Raw genomic sequence first — 20843 nt, 5'->3', positions numbered from 1 at the left:
GGATCGGTTAGTGGGTGCACGTGTGTTCAAGAAGATTGACTTGAGGTCGGGTTATCACTAGATTAAGTAAAAGATGAAGACATGCGAAGACGGCCTTTAGGACGCGATATGGTCATTATGAATATAAGGTGATGCCTTTTGGTGTGAGTAATGCGCCCGGCGTGTTTATGGAGTATATGAATCGCATTTTCCATGCATTTTTGGATCGCTTTGTGGTTGTGTTCATCGATGATATTTTGATTTACTCTAAGACGGAAGAAGAACATGCGGGAACATTTGAAAATCGTTTTGCAAGTGCTTTGAAAGAGAAGAAGTTGTATGCTAAATTGTCTAAGTGTGAATTCGGTTGAACGAGGTAAGTTTTACGGGCCATGTTATTTACGGTAGTGGTATTGCGGTCGATCCATCTAAAGTTGAAGCGGTATCACAATGGGAGACTCCTAAGTCGATTCTGAGAGATTAGAAGCTTTTGGGTTTGGCGGGATACTATCGAAGATTTATAGAAGGATTTTCTAAGTTGGCACTTCCGTTAACTCGGTTGACGTGTAAAAGTAAAACCTTTGTGTGGGATGTTCATTGTGAGAACGAGTTTTAATGAATTGAAGAAGCGTTTGACGACGGCTCCAGTTTTGATTTTGCCAAAACCACGATGAACCTTTTGCGGTGTATTGTGATGCGTCCAAATTGGGTTTAGGCGGTGTGCTTATGCAAGATGGTAAAGTTGTTGCTTATGCATCAAGACAAGTTGAGAACTCATGAACGAAACTATCCTACTCATGACCTTGAATTAGCTGCGGTCGTATTTGTCCTTAAGATTTGGAGACACTACTTGTATGGTTCGAGATTCGAGGTGTTTAGTGATCACAAGAGCTTGAAGTATTTGTTTGATCAAAAAGAATTGAATATGCGACAGCGACGGTGGCTCGAATTGTTGAAGGATTATGACTTTAGTTTGAATTACCATCCGGGTAAAGCTAATGTTGTTGCGGATGCCTTAAGTAGGAAGAGTTTACATATGTCTGCTATGATGGTGAAGGAATTTGAATTACTTGAACAATTTAGAGATATGAGCTTAGTTTGTGAAATGTCGTCTCGGAGCGTTAAGTTAGGAACGCTGAAAATTGATAACGATTTCTTGAAAAGTATTAGAGATGCACGAAGGTTGATGTTAAGTTTGTGGACTTGTTGGTTGCTAGTAATCAAACCGAAGATGGTGACTTTAAAGTCGATGATCAAGGTGTGTTGAGGTTCCGAGGTAGGATTTGTATTCCGGACAATGATGAGATAAAAAGGATGATTTTGGAAGAGAGTCATAGGAGTAGCTTGAGCATTCATCGGGAGCTACAAAGATGTATCATGATTTAAAGAAGTTTTGGTGGTCGGGATTGAAACGTGATGTGGCACGATTTGTGTACTCTTGTTTGATTTGTCGAAGTCGAAGGTAGAGCATCGAAACCTGCTTTGGGTTGATGACACCGTTAGATGTACCAGAATGGAAATGGGATAGTATATCCATGGATTTTGTGACGAGTTTGCCAAATACTCCTAAAGGGAATGACGCAATTTGGGTGATTGTTGACGGATTGACGAAGTCGGCACATTTCCTTCCGATTAATATTAGTTTTCTGTGGCTCGGTTAGCGAGATATTTATATTCGAGACATTGTGAAGTTGCATGGTGTTCCTTCGAGCATTGTGTCGGATAGAGACCCATGATTTACTTCTAGATTTTGGAAGAGTTTGCAAGAGGCTTTAGGCTCTAAGTTGAGATTGAGTTCGGCTTATCATCCTCGGACGGATGGTCGGTCGGAAAGAACAATTCGGTCACTCGAAGACTTGTTGAGAGTTTGTGTACTTGAGAAAGGTGGAACTTGGGATAGTCATCTTCCGTTGATAGAGTTCACTTATAATAACGGCTATCATTCAAGTATTGGGATGGCACCTTTCGAGGCTTTGTATGGTCGGAGGTGTAGGACTCCGTTGTGTTGGTTTGAGACCGGTGAAAGTGTGGTTCTAGGACCGAAATTGTTCAACGGACTGCGAGAAGGTGAAAATGATTCAAGAGAAGATGAAAGCGTCGCGAGTCGACGAAGAGTTACCATGATAAGCGTAAGAAAGACCTTGAGTTTCAAGAGGGAGACCATGTGTTCTTGAGAGTTACCCCAACGACGGTGTTGGTCGTGCATTGAAGTCAAAGAAGTTGACTCCAAAGTTTATTGGTCCTTATCGGATATCCGAGAGAATTGGCACGGTGGCTTATAGAGTTGGCTTGCCACCGCATTTATCGAATTTGCACGATGTGTTTCATGTGTCGCAGTGAGGAAGTATGTTCCGGACCCGTCCCATGTGATTCAGAGTGATGACGTGCAAGTTAGAGACAACCTTACGGTGGAGACTTTACCTTTGAGGATTGATGATCGCAAAATGAAGACGTTGAGAGGCAAAGAAATACCTCTAGTGAGAGTTGTTTGGAGCGGCGCTACCGGAGAAAGCTTGACGTGGGAGTTTGGAGAGTAAGATGATGGAGTCTTATCCAGAGTTGTTTGCTTGAGGTAAATTTTCGAGGACGAAAATTCTATAAGTTGGGGAGAGTTGTAACGCCCGTCTTAATTATTTGATTATTTAAAAATATATTTATATATATGATTTAAGTGATTTTCATGATTGATATGTGTGAATTTTATGATTCATGAGGTTGAGTGGTTTATATGATTTATAAATGAATTATGTGGGGTATTTTGTTGTGGTGAAGTTGTTATGTTGTTATGACTTATTTTATTATTAAATAAAATAAGATATGATAAATAAAATAAAAATATTAGAAGTTGGGGTGTGATGTGTAAAGAGTAAGTTTAGAGGTGAGAAGAGTAATACGAAAAGATAAATAGGGCAAACGAAGTTAGAAACGTTTTTACGTGAAACACTTTTGGAGAAAAGGGAGAAAAGTCGAAAAGAGGATAACTAGAGGGAGAGTGCGATTTCATCATAACCGGGTAATAAAGATTAGAGGCGTTCGTGAGTAGACTCCTCACTTGCAGTGTCTAGGTGCTCGATACGTAACGGGATGGGGGCTTGCTTTTACTTATATTCCTTACGTGTCTCTTTTATGAACTAATTTATGAGAATTTCCAATAAGGCTGCGTGCCAAGACTTTTAAATGTTGAACTATTTTCCGCCGCATTTTTTTTAAGATTTTCATGATGTTGAATTTGAAGGATAATTATTATTATCTCGTTTTGAGATGTTAAAGTAGTGTGTGACATTCCGTTATGAATTAAATACTCGATTTTAAAAGAAATTTTTATGTTGGGAAAACGGGGTGTTACGGCTTGTGTGTGCCTTGGGTTGTGGTCCAATGACCTTTTTATAAAGGAAGTGAGATGATTGTCGAGGATCAAGATGATCGTTGGTAGGTAGGTTGTTACGAACGTCGGTTTTGATAATTATCGAGCATTGAATGACATTGATGGTCGAAAGTGTTATAGATTACGAGGTATACCGAGCATCTTACCGTTGAAAGGCATGACGACGATTATCCTTTGTCGAAGATATGATGCATGCGGTGTTTGGATATTCTCACAATCGGGCTTTTGCTCAATAGATATTTTGAGCCAAAGTAGTATTTGGACCTGTTCATGAGTCCCGACCAATCCAAAACGCATAAAAATAGACCTACCGTGCAAAATTGTTGATTCACAATTACGTTTTCATCTGTTCTCCTAATTTGTGTAAATTATATATAAACTAAAAGATAAAAAAATGGTTAAATACGTTTTTGGTCCTTATAAAGCTAGGACGTTCAAAGTTTAGTCCTCACTTAATTTTAAAAGTTTTTTAATCCCTATAAAAAAATTACGCGCTCAATTTTAGTCTCTACTAAATTCAAATTTATTTAATTATAATTAAACCATTAAGCTTTTGAACAATTTTTGTAGACGCGTTAAGAACATTACTAAAAGTTTATTTGTAAAAAAATTATCTCAAAAATTGATTTCTACGTCCAGATTTTTGTTAATTTTATCTTGAATTTTTCCATTTAAAAAATAATATTTAATTTGATTCATGTTAAAAATTCTAAATTTTAGTAAATGAATCTTTCGTAGCGTTCTACACTTAAAATCGTTAAAAGATCTAAGAGTTTAAGGATAATTAAACAAAATTTGTTACAGAAGGACTATAATTATAAGTATATTTTTTTGTAGAGACTAAAAATACTATTAAAATTAGGGTTTAATAGTGGTGGGTTGACGGTCCAAAAGCTTTTGTACACACAACCGATCGAAACATTCCGAATTGCCACATTAATTGATGATTTTAATTTATGTGGTAAACATAATGATCAGAATGTTTTGATTGGTTATATGTACAAAACTCGTTTTGGATTGTTGTCAACTCACCACAATTAAACTAATGACTAAACTTAAAAGTTCCTAAGTTCCTGATTTTATAGGGAAAAAAATATTTAACAAAAAAAATACACTAGTTATGATAGAGATAGAATTACAGGGAGCGGATTTATTTATGATGAGGAGCTTTACATGTGAATGGTGCTTCTTCTTTCCAGTTCTAGTTCCAGATGATAAATACAAAAGCGACTTGATTTGAACCGTTTAAAATGTCTTGCGTCACAATGAATTATGGAATCGAAATGCGGTTGTTTCATCACGAGAAAACGACGGTTTCAACTATGTATCGCGAGATAAACGTGTGGCGATAAATTGAATATATACGTGACTTTTTCATTTATATTTCGTTTGTTTGGCACATCTCCTTCTTTATCCAGATTAAATAAACGTCTGTCACACGCCTGAATAATTAATTTCAATTGTAAATATGCAAACTCATTGACGTTAACATAACAGTGGTGTGTGTGGGGATTATTATTGTTGTTGGGGAAAAAAATATCATATTGAATTTTTCTATTTTCTACGTCTCTTTGCTTGGATTGGGTCCATTATTGACATTGACATGCTGCTATACTCCATCTTTTGATTCCTCTCAAGCGTTTTAAGCCATACATCTCTTCTTGGAATTCATGCTATTCTTTATGGTGTGTTTCATTTAACCTAAAGGAGGAGAGAGAGAGATATTTTAATGAAAAGGAGTTAGAGTAGAGCTATCAAATATAGATTGGTTTGATGGATTCTGTTTCAATTCGGAGCGACAATATGTAAGATAGGGTTAAATCGATCTAGCTCGTTTGTTAAATGAATTTTAAATCTTGACATGTATTATAGTCTAAATGAAGAGAATGGGTGAGTCTGCATCTTATCTTAATTTTCATTGTGTTATTACTCCTTTTTTAGGCTTAATAGCAGCTTTAACCCCCTAATTTTTCCAAACTTGCGATTTTGGCCCCCTAAGAAAAAAAAAAACTACAAAACCGCTCTCTAAGTTTTGCACTGTGGCAGCTTTTGACCCCAAGGCCAATTTTGACTCGGTGCCTACGTTGACGTGGTACCCTAAGTGAGGTGCCACGTGTTTTTTTTTTTTTGCCTTGGGGGCCAAAGCTGCTACATACAAAACTTAGGGGGCGATTTTGTTGTTTTTTTCTTAGGGGTCAAAATCGCAACTTCGTGAAAGTTAAGGGGCGGAAAATGTTATTAAGCCTTTTTTTCCTTTATTGTTTTTGACTTTTGTCGCAAAAGAATAAGAAAGAAAAAGTTGTTTTAAAATAGTTGTACAAATATCATTTCTCATTTTAAAACGTTATTATGTTTTATTGAAAACATCAAAGACTTAACTCAGTCTATTCAAATTTTCTCCTTGCCCAATTTAACATATGATAAAAAACAATACTCCATATAATTCATGACGTTTTTATACGAAGAAATATTAGTATCTTTTGTTATTATTGAAAGAGATAAAGTAAGAGAGAATAAAAGACATTTACAAGGAGTTATGGATTTTATGTTTACATAAAAAATGATAAATTTTTTCCTTTGTAGACATAAAGTCTAAAAAAGTGACCTAGAGACTAAATTCTTTCATGATTTTTTGCAAGTACGTTTAGAACGTTAAAATAAAGCCTACCATGTAAGATTATAATTTCGTGACAATGAACATATTAATTGTGAATTTTTAAGGCACCGTAAACTCAAAAACAAAACAATAGAAACCTTAATCTAAAATCTAATTTTGAATTTGTTTCAAAGACCTCTATCAAAATATATAAAAAAGATCTATAAATTTTCACGACATTCCGAAGACACCTCGATTTATTTTGATTTTTCAACCAAAACATGCAATTAAATATTTTGTCCGACTAAGCATATATTCACAAAGTCAACTTTCGTTCTCAGTCCTTATAGAAATTCTCATGACATCATAAGAACCTTCATCCCAATATTTTGAATTTTTTAAACGATAGATGAATCAACCGTGAATTTTTTAAAAAATTGACAATTTTAACAAAAACTCATAATTAATACGTCTCTTGCTTAAAAACTACAAAATTTTGTGGTTGAGGTTCCTATGAAGTTATAATCATGTCTTCAAATTTGAGGAATGAAATATGACTTATGAGTATATACTTACTTGGAATAAAATTGTGAGTTTGCACGTTTTGGTCGAAAAATCAATAAATTGAAGCGTCTTCATAATTTTATGAAATTTTACAGATCTTTTATGTGTATTTTTATAGAGGTGTTTGCAAAAAAATCAACTGAAAATTTGATTTATACGTCGGAATTTTTGTTGGTTTGGTTTTTGAATTTTTGCCGATTTAAAAATTCATGATTAATTCATCGCTTATCGGAAAATTCTAATTTTTTGTAAAAGACCTTATTTTAACATCTTAAATATACGTGCAATAAATCATGAAAAAAATATAACCTCTTAGTGACTTTTTTGGATTTTATTTCTAAAGGAAAAATTATTCATTTTTTATTTATTTCAGTCCTTCAATTAATGTTAACAAAAAAGTTTGTGTTATTTTTTAAGGGAAAAAATAAAATAAAATGGCCATGTGGCAACGAGCAAGTGGCAAGATTCTACGTGACATTAGAGTCTCATGTGTGACTGGTTTATGGAGGGTAAAAACAAGAAGAGTATTGAACTACAAAGGTTGAATTTGTGATTTTTCATTATATAGACATTTTTTCGAATTTTGCATATATATTACATAGGATATTTGAACAATCAACATATTCAAATTAGTTTTTTTTTAAAAGGGATATTCAAATTAGTTGAATACATAAAAAAACAACACAAATTTAAGACTTCTAAACTTGAAAAGGATGAATCATTTAACACACTCGTAACACAAGGGTTAATATCATAAAAGAGTGATTAAAAAATAGCGTTAATTAGATGGGTGGGATTGGAAAACCAATCGTTTAATATTTTCTTTGAAAAATCAAAAGAGTCACTCATTTTAAAGGTGTGTTTGTTTCAAGTTATGTGTTGATTTCTGGGAAAATGATAGAAATATATACATCCTCCGGTCACTATTATAAGCAGAAAATCAACATTTTGGATTCATTCATTTAATGATGTATGTGGTCTATAATAAAGATCACATACATCATTAAATGAATGAACCTACAATATTGTTTTTTTGCTTATAATAGTGACCGGTGTGGTGTGTGTGTGTCTATATATATATATATATATATGTGTGTGTGTGTGTGTGTGTGTGTGTGTGTGTGCCTACGTTTGTTAAAAATTTACTAAATTTTATTCTCGGGAATAAATGTTTTTGGGAATAGAAAAAAATTCCCGAGAGAAAATGGTGAGAATAAAGTTCCCGTTCAAATGAGAATAAATTCATATGTAGTTAACTATTATAGTCTATAGTTTTATGGTTCCTATGAATATTATAAAACTAACCAAACATATTCTTTTTAAATACCTTAGAATAAAATTCTCATCTTTATATTCCAAGAAATGTCATTCCTAACAATAAATTCCGTAAACTTGGAACAAACATACCCTAAGTCAATTTTTTTAAGCTACTTAATATGGAATGATGGAGTAATATATCAAGAGATCGGGGTATGCGGTTATTACATCTCATGAATATCGGTTGCGGGATGATGCTCAAAGTTTGGTTTGGCATCCTCAAGTGCCGTCGATTCTAGCCTCGGCGATTACTGCGAAGACAAACATTGCCAACCAAATTTAACCTCTATGATCGGGGCATCCTTCCCGTCGCGTACATCTCTTGCGTTGGAGGGTGTGGTCATATTAAACCGCAAATCATTTATTTATTCGTTGTGATTTTTTTGGAGTTATTTGGCAGCAGGTGCGGTCCTCGGCTTGGCTTCTCAGAGTCGACCACCGAAATATTGATGCTCATTTTATTCACTTTACAAATTATTTAGGTGGCACCAAGACTAGACGTTCTTTCCGCAATTTCATTTGGATTTTATGTGTTTGGATCATTTGGAAATAGCGTAATAATAGAATCTTTAACAATGTTATTAGTCCTATTGAGGAGCTAGTGGAAAAGGTTAAATTTCATTCTTATTGGTGGTGCGTGCTAATAACGCCGCTTTTGTGTATGGTTGTCAACGGTGGCGGTCGGACCCGTTGTTATGTTTGGGTATCGACTAATGTCTCGCTTTTGTTTTTTGACATGTTGCCTTGTAACAAATATTGTTTCCGTTTTGCGCTTCTTTGGCACACCTTGTGCTAAAGAGGCGTTGTGTTTGGTGTGAATATATATCATTTTAGTTTCTTCAAAAAAAAAAAATATTAAGAGAAATGCTACCCACTAACACTCTCTTTTAACACCCCAAATAAGAATTGGACATGTGCCACACTTTTTTATTTTAAGTAACCGGTAATCCGTTCAACCTCGTTTCTAAACATTTTGATTTTTTTTAATAATTTAATTTAAAAGAATAAAAAGAAGAGAGAGAAGAGGTAGCGAGACACATGTCCAATTCTTATTTAGTGTGTTAAAAGAGAGTGTTAGTGGGTGTGACCCTATCATTTTTCATACATTAATCCATATGATGTTAAATGTAAGTAAAAAGTAAAATACAATACAATCTCTTGCTTGTATTTAATGTAAGTAAAAAGTGAAATACAATACAATCTTTTGCTTATATTTAAATCGAAAGTTTTTTTTTTAAAGAATCGAAAGGAGTATTTGCAATGTACATTTGATTTATTAATAAATGATTGATAATTGGTAATACACTTTACCTTTTGAAATTGAATTTTTCACTTTAGAGAAGTCAAGAAAAATACTGAAAACTTAATTGTGTGACAAGATCTCAATCTTAATCCGTCCTTATAAGATTAGCTCGAGTTGATATGGACAATGCATAATATATGCGGGTTCAAGTTCGAATCCCGACCACAAAAAAAAATCTTAATCTTAATTTGATTGGTTGATAAAAGTCAATATTGTAATTACTAAAACAATAAATACATTTCCTTTTATTTTATCCGGGTGCTAGTTTTGAACCAAACACCACAAAGTTAAAGAAATATCTTATTTTGCAACCAAGTAACCTGACCTAAAATTGACATTGTCTTTTATTTTTTTATTCGACAATCGATTAAATTCGTTTCCTTTTTTTTTTTTATCACAAATTCGTTTCCTTTTCAACCAATCAATTAAAAGTAAAATAATAAGTTGTAATATTTTCTTTAACAACCAATCAATTAAAAGTAAAATAATAAGTTGTAATATTTTCTTTAATTAAGAAAATAGCAGTTGACACCCTATCTAATTAAAGCACACAGAGAAAATTTCTTAGGAAAAAAAATTAATGAAGTTTTTCTCTAACAAAAATATTTCCTTCGATCTCGTATATAAACGATAGAGAAATTGCATCAGGACCAGATTTAAAGTAAGTACAATTTGACTTTTTGTTTATACAGTACTTATCCTAAATGAATGAAATCCACATGTTAATTAAATGCTGGCTCAAACCGAACTAATGTTGAAAACCCCGCAACTCAAGCCGATAAAATATTCAAATCTAGACAAATTAATGACTCCCGATATTTCGAACCGCGTATCACACGAACGATAACCCATTCTACTTATCAGAGGAAACTATAAGTACCCATTACTTATCGAAACCTTGCTTATCATAAGACGAAAGCCTTATCACTTTCTCATCTCGTTATCGATTTCTCACGCTATTTAAAGTGTCTGAATCCATTCATTTTTCGTCGCTTCACACAATTCTCTCTTCTTCTCCAAATCCCTAACATCACATACATGAACAAAAGCTAGAGAGAGAAACTAAAATCTAGAGCGAGAAACAATTTTCACTCGCATTTCTCGCTCGCTCGATCTGTGCCGACGCAGGTGAAAACTTCTTCACCGTCGCATTTTCCGTCATTTCGTTCAATTCCTATTTCAATTTTTTTCATTTTCATTTTTCGCTCAATTCGTTTATTTTGTATTTAGGTATTGTTGATCTATTCGATTGTAGATCTTTACGATGTCTTCGTTAAGCAGAGAACTCGTTTTTCTCATACTCCAGTTTCTCGATGAAGAGAAATTCAAGGAGTCTGTTCATAGGTATATATATGCTTAATTTCTTCATTTTTGTTCATATTTAATTTATTTGGTGTTAATTTGATAATTTATATCGTGAATGATGTGAAGGTTGGAGCAAGAATCGGGATTTTTCTTTAACATGAGGTATTTTGAGGAAATGGTGACCAATGGGGAGTGGGATGAGGTGGAGAAGTACTTGACTGGTTTTACCAAGGTTGATGATAATCGATACTCGATGAAGATTTTCTTCGAGATTAGGAAGCAGAAGTATCTCGAAGCGTTGGATAAGTAGGTTTACTTGTTCTGATGTTTGGTTGTGTTACTGTATTTAATTTGATTGCTCTGATGTTAAACGAGGAAAAAATGTTGCAGGGGAGATCGATCGAAAGCTGTGGATATATTAGTGAAGGATTTGAAAGTATTTGCTGCGTTTAATGAAGAGCTATTTAAGGAAATTACACAGTTGTTGACTTTGGATAATTTTAGGTTTGGACAGTAAAACTTTGATTTTTATATTTTGATGACTGGTTTATTTGTTTGTTTCGTTGCTGTGACATTTTTTTAATGAATTTGCAGACAAAATGAACAGCTATCTAAGTACGGGGATACAAAATCTGCGAGAGGAATAATGCTTGCTGAACTGAAGAAACTAATTGAAGCTAACCCTTTGTTTCGTGATAAGTTGCAATTTCCTTCGTTGAAGAACTCCAGATTGCGGACTCTAATAAATCAGAGGTTGTTAAAAAATATGATCTTTTCTATGTTTATATAATCTATCGGGTGTTAACTGTCAAGTCTGATGGGATTTACATTTTATTTTTGTTTGTTGGTTTGCAGTTTAAATTGGCAGCATCAGCTTTGTAAGAACCCGAGGCCTAACCCTGACATTAAGACCCTTTTTGTTGACCATAGTTGTGGGCAACCGAATGGTGCACGAGCGCCATCCCCTGTTACCAATCCCTTAATGGCTGGTGTCCCAAAGGTTGGTGGTTTCCCGCCACTTAGTGCCCACGGGGTAAGTTAAACAACAGGATATGCATGTGTTTCATTTGTAATGCTCTTGCATAATATTATACATACATGTTATGACTCTATACCTTTTTTATAGCCATTTCAGCCCACCCCAAATGCTCTTCCAACATCTCTTGCTGGATGGATGGCCGCTAGCCCTCAAGTTCAACATTCTTCAGCTTCTGCAGGAGTAGGACCCATAGGTTTGGCACAAGCTAATAATCCAGGTAATTAACATTGGTTACTTGCTTGATATGCATTGTTATTAAGAATTATGACTATGAACACTTGGGATGGAGAAAATACTTGTAATTTGAAATAGCAGCTCTAAGGGTATATTTATAAAGCTGAGAACCGTGAATTTGATAGAGTGGTAGCAAGAAGCTTATGATATCATTTAATGACGTAGAATTGCATGCTTTCATGTTTAACTTAACTGATTTTCTTGTACCCTTTTGGCTTTTACTTCTGCTGCTGGTAGCAGCTCTTTTAAAGCGCCCCAGAACTCCTCCCAATAACCCAGCTATGGATTATCAAACTGCAGATTCAGATCATGTAATGAAGAGAACAAGACCTTTTGGCATATCAGATGAAGTACAGTACTTGAATTCTATTTTCTTCTTTGAATCTTGTTATTAGACTGAATTGTAGCGTGCTAATGTGCCAAATAAGAGTTAGCTGTGTTATTATAACCTTTAGTGGATGTTTGAATTAGCACAATTTAAGAAATGAAAGTTTCAATCTTATTTTTTGTTACTATCTTGCTTTCTATTTTCCCCTTTGATTTCGATTATTATATATGTTTATGCTATTCAGTTAATGATTGGATATCGAGTCTTCAATTATGAAATTACGAAAAGAAAGTTAAATACGCATTTCAGAATTGCCTAGTTATCCATAGTTTTGTGTTTTCATACTCTGCTTCAATGCAACTTGTTGCATTAGTTTTTCCTTCATTTTTAAAACTAAAAACCCTTTCAAATTGTGTTTTAGAGAACCATTTTGTATATTACTTCATTCCACATATTAGTAAGTTGCACTTATTTTCACGGTCCTATGATGGGAAGTCAACTGAGTTGCACTTATGTAGAGGGAATATAAATTTTTTCTGTATACTGAAGTTGGGAAATGATTATTCATATACTTTTGTTTGGGTGGATTAGTGCATGTTGTTATTCTAAGGCAGTTTGAATGGATGTGTCTTTATACTCAAGTTTTATTTAAATTTTTTCTTTATTCAATATTTGTGTCTTCCTATCTAAGGCAGTTTGTTTTTCAGTTTTAAATTCTCAGTGTTTCCCCTTCACATCTTCAGATATAGCGTGTACTGGCTGACTCGATTTTTGGTCCGTTGTATATAGCTGAACTCTGTTTATATATTTATATTACACAGGTCAATAATCTACAAGTAAATTTGCTTCCTGTTGCATACTCAAGCCAAAGCCATGGTCAGAGTTCCTATTCCTCTGATGACCTGCCCAAGACTGCTCTGATGACTCTCAACCAAGGTTCAACCGTCAAAAGTATGGACTTCCATCCACTTCAGCAAATTCTACTTCTTGGTAAGCCTATTTCTATGTGAATTTTTGAAACTTAATATTTTCTTACATTCTATATGTTTTACCCGATTGACTTTATATTTACTTATCTATTTATTTGTCCGTTGATGGATAGTTGGAACAAACATGGGCGATGTCATGGTGTGGGATATAGGTAGTCGTGAAAGGATTGCTCATAGAAGTTTTAAGGTTTGGGATCTTCAAGTATGCTCAGTGGCTTTACAGGTATGGATCTCAAAGTGCTTATTTACCGCTTGTTTTTTAAGACACCTTGTCACTTTCTGATTATTAATTCCTTCATTCTTATGTAGGCGTCCCTTTCCAATGAGTACACAGCCTCAGTTAATCGTGTGGTGTGGAGTCCTGATGGAACACTTTGCAGTATGTTCTACCAAGTTTATACTCCTGTGTTTTACTCTCATATTCACTGAATATTTCTTGTGATACTTTTGCCTTTTGCATTATATACAAATATGTAAGGAGTTCTAAAGTTTGCTTTATCCTTTTTGATACTTCAGGTATTGCTTATTCTAAACATATTGTCCACATATATTCCTATCATGGTGGGGATGATTTGAGAAACCACTTAGAGGTTCGTCTGTCTAAAGTTCATAGATTTTCTAGATCTTTATTTGTTTTTTTCCTATCCTTACATTGGATGATTGAAAGCAAAAGATCCATAACTTCTTGATATATGGATACTGATATAGTTTTTGTGGCTCAGATAGAGGCTCATGCTGGGAGTGTCAATGATCTTGCTTTTTCTTATCCAAATAAACAGCTTTGTGTTGTAACATGTGGAGAGGACAGGGTCATCAAGGTTGGTTTACCATACATATTTAATAGACCTATGCAAAAAATACCATTTTTAAAAGTTTAACGTTTACAGGTATGGGATGCAGTCACTGGTGCAAAGCAATATACTTTTGAGGGTCATGAAGCACCTGTATATTCTGTATGCCCTCATCACAAAGAAAATATTCAGGTAATAATTTATATCCATGTATGAGTATTCATCAGATGTCTGAACTGAGAGGGACTGGAAAAAAATAGATAAAAAAAATTCCGTGCAGGAAAGTAATACAAGCACATCAAGAGAAATTATCCAGTTACTGTTGAAATATCAAATCTTGCTTAAATTCCTGCATGTGCAAGGGATAGACAAAGTCTTGTAAAGCATCAATTAGTCAACCTTTGTACACTTATCACATAAATTTTATCTATATATGTTCATTCCATTTGCTGTGGATGGCATGTGTATAGTCACGAGCTTTTTTCTAATCCATGCCATCATAGTGTGAATAAGCTTTGAAAATGTGGATAGTAAATGCTTTTCATTTTACATGTACTCGACTACATGCAAATTTTTCTCCAAAATATATTTTTCTCGTTAAACTTGGTTTGTGTAAGTGCTTGTGTGTGTTTTTTATTTTAACTTGTAAATCACACTTAACTTTTTTTTCTCTATTCGGATAAAATGTCAGCAGTTCAAAGTAGTTCCCCAACTTAATAAGTGTTAAGTGTGATTTACAAGTTCTATTCATGTTATAAATTGTGGATAGGTGGCACATCAAATGTCAACTCCAATGATCCATTTTTAGTGGTCATGCTTGGTCAATAATTGTTCTACGATATGGAGAGAGTATATTTTTATCTGGAAGCTTGTCCTCATAATATTTTCAAGTTGATGGATGGATCATGGATACCTTTGAGTTTCTAATTTATTTTGGTTCATTATTATGCTTGTGTTGTATAATTTCTAACTATGTTCTGATTTGGCTCTGCAGTTCATCTTCTCGACTGCAACTGATGGAAAAATAAAGGCATGGCTGTATGATAACATGGGTTCTAGGGTTGACTATGACGCACCTGGCCATTCATCTACCACAATGTCATATAGTGCTGATGGAACAAGGTTCACACAAACTTTTTGTTCCTTTTAACTCTTTTTTTGGTTTAGTGCATGAACTTATTGTTTTAACATTTTCTTACTATCCATATATTGTTCATAGATTATTTTCTTGCGGCACAAATAAAGAAGGGGAGTCATTTCTAGTGGAATGGAATGAAAGTGAAGGAGCCGTGAAGCGCACATATCATGGTCTTGGGAAGAGATCTACAGGTGTTGTTCAATTTGATACCACCAAGAATAGGTTTTTAGCCGCTGGAGACGAGTTTATGGTCAAATTCTGGGACATGGATAGTACAAATTTGTTGACAAGTTTTGATGCAGATGGTGGATTACTGGTATTTATTGGTTTGGCATCTTGTTTTGTTTTCTGATGATGATGATGATGATGACGACTTCGTTATATAGTAATACATGTCTTTGAAACCTGCAGGCTTCTCCATGTATTAGATTTAACAAGGAAGGAATACTATTGGCCGTCTCCACAAGTGACAATGGAGTTAAAATTTTAGCAAATGCAGAAGGTATTAGACTGCTCCGGACTGTGGAGAATCGTGCATTTGATGCTTCTAGAGCCGCTTCTGCAGCTAATGTGAAGGTAAAGATATTCAAATTTAGTTTACAGTTAATCTACTGCAAGTACATATTTTTAATCCTCCATGATAATTCAGCCACCTACTATTGGCGCTTTTCCTTCTACCAATGTTGCCGTTGGAACAAGCCTTGCTGATAGAACTCCTCCAGTAGCAGCCATGGTTGGGCTTGTGAGTTTCTCTGCATATCTATAATTAATCTGTCAATGAATGTGAATTGCATTTTTCTGGGGTTGTATTTAATCACGCTCTACTCTTTTATTTGTAGAATAATGATTCTCGAAGTTTAGCTGATGTGAAACCCAGAATTGTTGATGAAGCTGTGGAGAAGTCTAGGATATGGAAACTAACTGAAATTAACGAACAGTCACAATGCCGCTCCTTGAAACTTCCTGATGGTTTATCATCAATGAGGGTATTGTCTCATACTAAATTTGTATATATATGCTCTTCATTTCATTTTCTTTTGGCATGTGAAGCTGTTGTATAAATGTTTTATTCTCATCAATGCATGCTCAGCCTCCCTATTGACTTACAACTTAAGCAAAATACTTACATTGTTCAATAAATAAATAACCTGTTATGTTGTACGTGCTGTACATGTGTAGTGTATAACATACACTATCGTTCCTATGGAATATCACTTTTTGCATGTCAGTGTTCAAGTTTTATTCTACTTGGATATTCCCCTTCCGTTGATGTATATATTTTACATTTGAATTCTGAAATTGACTCAGAAAATGGAACATTGTCCTATTATTTTTTCCAAGATGTTAATGGCTGGTACTGGACAGTTTCTTTATTTTGTCGCCATTATAAACTAATGTAAACTTTTATGAGAAACCAAATTATGAGATAATTGTTTATTTTTTCGTCATTATAAACAAATGTGAGTTTTTGGTGTTCGATAGCTTGAGGTTTTTAGTAACTTTAGCATCTTTGAACTATTAAATATTGTTTCAGGTTTCTAGGTTAATTTATACAAACCAAGGGGTTGCAATTTTAGCTTTGGCAGCAAATGCTGTTCACAAACTTTGGAAATGGCAGAAAAATGACCGCAACACTTCAGGCAAGGTAAGGAAGCATCTCTAATACACGGATGTATTTAGAATTGCAGGTTAACACCATAAGATTGTTATCAACAATAACTTACCATGCAGGCCACTGCAAGTCTTCAACCACAACTATGGCAACCATCCAGTGGAATATTGATGACTAACGAGATAGGTGATACTAACCCAGAGGATGCTGTGTCATGTTTTGCGCTTTCCAAGAATGACTCGTATGTTATGTCTGCTTCTGGAGGAAAAATTTCCCTGTTCAATATGATGACATTCAAGGTGTGCAACTTCTTTCATCTATTTGTTAATTAATGTATGGGCTGACTTGAGGAATTAATCAACTGTAGGCTTCACAGGCTTGTAACTTTCTTTTTTGTTGAAAAATTGAATTTACTGGTTTCTATTTCTGATTGTTTGATAGTGAGCTTGAATAGATATTAATCCAGTGTTGTCAAAGGCTACTTCTTTTTTGTTGAAAAATTTAATTTACTGTTTTTTATTTCTGATCATTTGATAGCGAGCTTAAATAGATATTAATCCAGTGTTGTCGAAGGATATCAGCACTAGGTTCAGTTAGGTACCCAGTATATCATTTTTTTTGGTTAAATGGGTACACAATATATCATTATACATATATACCTCGTTAAAATTGCTTGCATGCCACATGTGTGAGGTTTATGAATGCCGTAGATTGGAGTGAAATAAAAGAGATTGAATTTAGTATGGAGTTGTAACCAAGACAACGAGAAATCCACAACTTGGTTGCATCAGTTGGGTGAAATTAGTTTGGAGGCTAACATGTTTTCTATCACTTTGTTTCTCTCTGTTTCACACCATGTGGTTCTACGTTTTCGCGAATTCCTATTTTTGACCTTTGAGCAGTGTAGCCAAAATGGACAGACTTAAAACCCATTGCAAGTTCATGTAATTTAGATGATAGTATAAAATCTACTTATTATTTGGCTAAATAATGTACACAACTTCATAGTTTATTGTAGTGCATTCAGAATTTTCGGTTGTTGGCTTTGGCTATTATATATTGAAATTACATTGATCTCTTTGAACCCTACCTGCAGACAATGACAACTTTTATGCCGCCACCACCAGCTGCTACATTTCTTGCTTTCCATCCTCAAGATAACAATATTATTGCTATTGGCATGGATGACTCTTCTATACAAATTTATAATGTTCGAGTGGATGAGGTAGTTCTAAATTTCATAATTTGACGAATTGTTTTCAGATGATTGCATTTGTCTCTTATTTTTTTTATTTATTCTCCATGCCTAAAGCTATTGGTTTAGTTTTGCATATTGATGCTTTTTTTGTGAAGACTTTGACATTGATCTTTTAAAAAAATGTTTCCATGAAGGTCAAAACCAAGCTAAAAGGTCATCAGAAGAGAATCACTGGTCTTGCATTTTCTCATGTTCTAAATATTCTTGTATCATCTGGAGCTGACTCTCAGGTAAAGAATTTTAACTAGCAGCCTTTTGCTCTATAAATAGAGTGTTGCCAAAAGCTAAAAGTAATCTTTAAGGAATAATATTGCTTTTGTTTGCCTACATATTCCAAGGTTGTGTTTACCTTAGATTTTTCATCGTTTGTCTATGTATACGTGTGTCAGTCATGTCCGTTATGCTCTGTGCATTATGTTCCTTGCGAAAGTATGATCATTAAGTTAATAACGATGTATTTAGTGGATATTAAGAATGCATTCATTGATTTCATGTCAAATAGTTGTGTGTATGGAGCACGGACGGATGGGAAAAGCAAACAAATAAATTCCTACAGATGCCAAATGGGCGAGCTCCAGCACCTCTTGCAGATACTCGTGTTCAATTTCATTTAGACCAGACACATTTACTTGCTGTTCATGAAACTCAAATAGCCATATATGAGGCCCCGAAATTGGAATGCCTAAAGCAGGTGTGTTGGTTTGTACTCAAATCTGAATTTATGCAGTTTTTTATTTTGGTCTGGTAGAGCGCATTGTTTATTTAATTGGTAGCTCCATCTGATCTTTGCATTTCAATGTGATCTATAGTTTAAGCCATGAAACACGCTTATTCTGAATTTCAATTTTTGTCTAATCAGTGGGTGCCTCGGGAAGCGAGTGGTCCAATCACACATGCTACATATTCATGTGATAGTCAATCAATATATGTAAGCTTTGAAGATGGAAGTATTGGTGTTCTTACTGCCTCAACACTCAGATTAAGATGTAGAATAAATCAAACTGCTTATCTCAATCCCAACCCAAGGTGCGTTTTGTTATCAGTGGTGTATGAAAGATCTTTTGTTGTAATTCTTTTTTCTCACATCCAAATAACTTCTTTTTGACAGCCTGAGAGTATATCCTCTTGTGATCGCTGCACATCCCTCCGAATCCAATCAATTTGCATTAGGACTTACAGATGGTGGAGTACATGTTCTTGAACCACTAGAGTCAGAAGGAAGGTGGGGTTCTCCACCTCCAACCGAGAATGGTGTTGGTCCTAGCACTCCTTCAGGTGCCTCTGTTTCAGAGCAACCCCAAAGGTGACAGTGCATTATGCAGTGCTGTCTCTAAGGACCTTTGAGGTGTATTTATTGCTTGTGGTCCCGCCCCTGGTGCCTCCATTCAGTTTGCAAGGGGAAGCTGCGGAACTTGTGTTTATAAGAAGATAGGATAAATCAGTTGAACCAATCACCTTGTTAGTGCTTCCTAATCATTTTCTTCTGCATGGGGTTAGTCGAGTATGTTTACTCATTTAGGATTATTACTGAAATGCATAGCGTAAATTCGGCTGGGGCGTTGCAGAGTGGAGGGTCATTGTTATTTTTTTCTAGGTTTTTCCATTTTAGGTGGGTCTTATTTTGTTTGTGTAGATTTTAAAAAATATAGGGAACTAGTCGTTATAGTTTTCTTTTTTTTACCAGTGTTACTCAGATATTTAATTGTTTTATTACTTCTACATTCGATGCAAGGAATCTTTTAGATATCTTTATCTTTACAAATTGATAGATTTGTTACTGTTTTTTAGTTTATTTTGATTTCGCAAAATGAAATAATAATCGGAATTAACTCTTAATACCAAAAAGATTAGGGAGAGCAAACTAGAAACTATCTCCCCCACCGCCATGGAGGAGAGCTAAATTTGGGTAATCTCCTCCCATCCATTCTCTCTCCAACCAACCAGACCATTGCTAATTATCACGAGGGACTTGCTAGTTGCTGCTACTCCAATTTTGAGTTGAGTCAAATAAACAAAGTACAGTACAGTACAGTTTTTTTAGTTCAACACTATCTTTTTATTTTGAAATTTGCTCTTCACCCTGCACATTTTGCTCGCGCCCCGCAAGCCTTCCAAATATACCCTTGCGTTAGTTAAGTCACGCCGCGTGACTTAACTAACGCACGTTATAATCAATGCGTGACTTAAGTCACGCGGCACCGGCCTATGCGCGAGTTAACTCACGCACGTTGGCCGGTGGTCCGTCCTCAAGAACACGTTTTTGTGGACGGTGGTCACATTTTCAACCTTCAATCTACACGTTTTTTTACAACCTTTACACTTTTTTTTACCACATTTATGGTAGTTACAACCTAGGCTCCCATTTCTACCTATAAATACCTCTCCATACTTCCCTAATTCCTCACACTATATTACTTTCTCCCCCTCCTCACTCTCTCCCTCTATTTCTCTTCTTTCTTTTTTTCTTTTCAATATTCTCTTTGGGGTAAAAAGTGATCAATTTTCGTTGGGGTAAAGTAGTGAGTAGCCGACTTGGGGAAGTGATCAACCCTTGAGATAATTTTAAACCTGCTTTTTTAACCGCAGAAACTTTTTACCGTGGGTAAAAAGAACTTCTTGTGGTAAAAAAAAACCAGATTTAAATTTAGCCCAAGGGTTGATGATGTATTTTCCCCAAGAAGGCCGCTCACTATTTTATCCCACGAAGATTGATTACTTTTTACCCCAAGGAGAAAATAAGTAGATTTAATGAATAAGTTCAAAATTATTGTATGAATTATTGTAATGTATGAATTATTAATAAAATGAGATATTATTATATGCCTCAATTTTGTTCATTTATTTTATATTTGCTTTTAGTTTCTAATGTTGTATTTACCTTTATTTATATTTGTATTTATTTAAAGAATAATATTGAATCAATAATTTAGAATAAAGTTAAGAAAATAATTTAGATTAATGTAAACAAAATAATTTCTAATAATATAATTTAGAATAAAGTTAAT

General features: G+C 34.5%; 1 protein-coding gene across 2 annotated transcripts; it reads left to right on the top strand.

Moving 5' to 3' along the window:
• Positions 1-10135: 10135 nt before the first annotated feature.
• On the top strand, positions 10136-19600 carry LOC146902275 (topless-related protein 4-like). Of its 2 annotated transcripts, none has more exons than XM_085732966.1 (26): positions 10136-10272; positions 10375-10488; positions 10576-10755; positions 10840-10953; positions 11044-11202; positions 11305-11482; positions 11576-11705; positions 11963-12072; positions 12872-13040; positions 13153-13262; positions 13349-13418; positions 13556-13629; positions 13762-13857; positions 13927-14022; positions 14825-14952; positions 15050-15284; positions 15380-15544; positions 15618-15710; positions 15808-15954; positions 16503-16613; positions 16700-16879; positions 17677-17805; positions 17973-18068; positions 18341-18529; positions 18698-18864; positions 18947-19600. In XM_085732966.1, the coding sequence occupies exons 2-26, from the start codon at positions 10409-10411 to the stop codon at positions 19143-19145; spliced, it is 3405 nt and encodes a 1134-aa protein (XP_085589092.1). In that variant the 5' UTR covers positions 10136-10272; positions 10375-10408; the 3' UTR covers positions 19146-19600. The 2 variants fall into 2 exon arrangements, with proteins under 2 accessions (XP_085589092.1, XP_085589090.1); XM_085732964.1 differs by having other exon boundaries at positions 11960-12072.
• Positions 19601-20843: the final 1243 nt, after the last annotated feature.

Source organism: Medicago sativa, chromosome 8 (genome assembly GCF_051527215.1).
Source record: "Medicago sativa cultivar Bolivia chromosome 8, Bolivia_mono, whole genome shotgun sequence".
NCBI classification, from domain to species: domain Eukaryota; kingdom Viridiplantae; phylum Streptophyta; class Magnoliopsida; order Fabales; family Fabaceae; genus Medicago; species Medicago sativa.
This window is presented reverse-complemented; position numbering and strand designations above follow the sequence as displayed.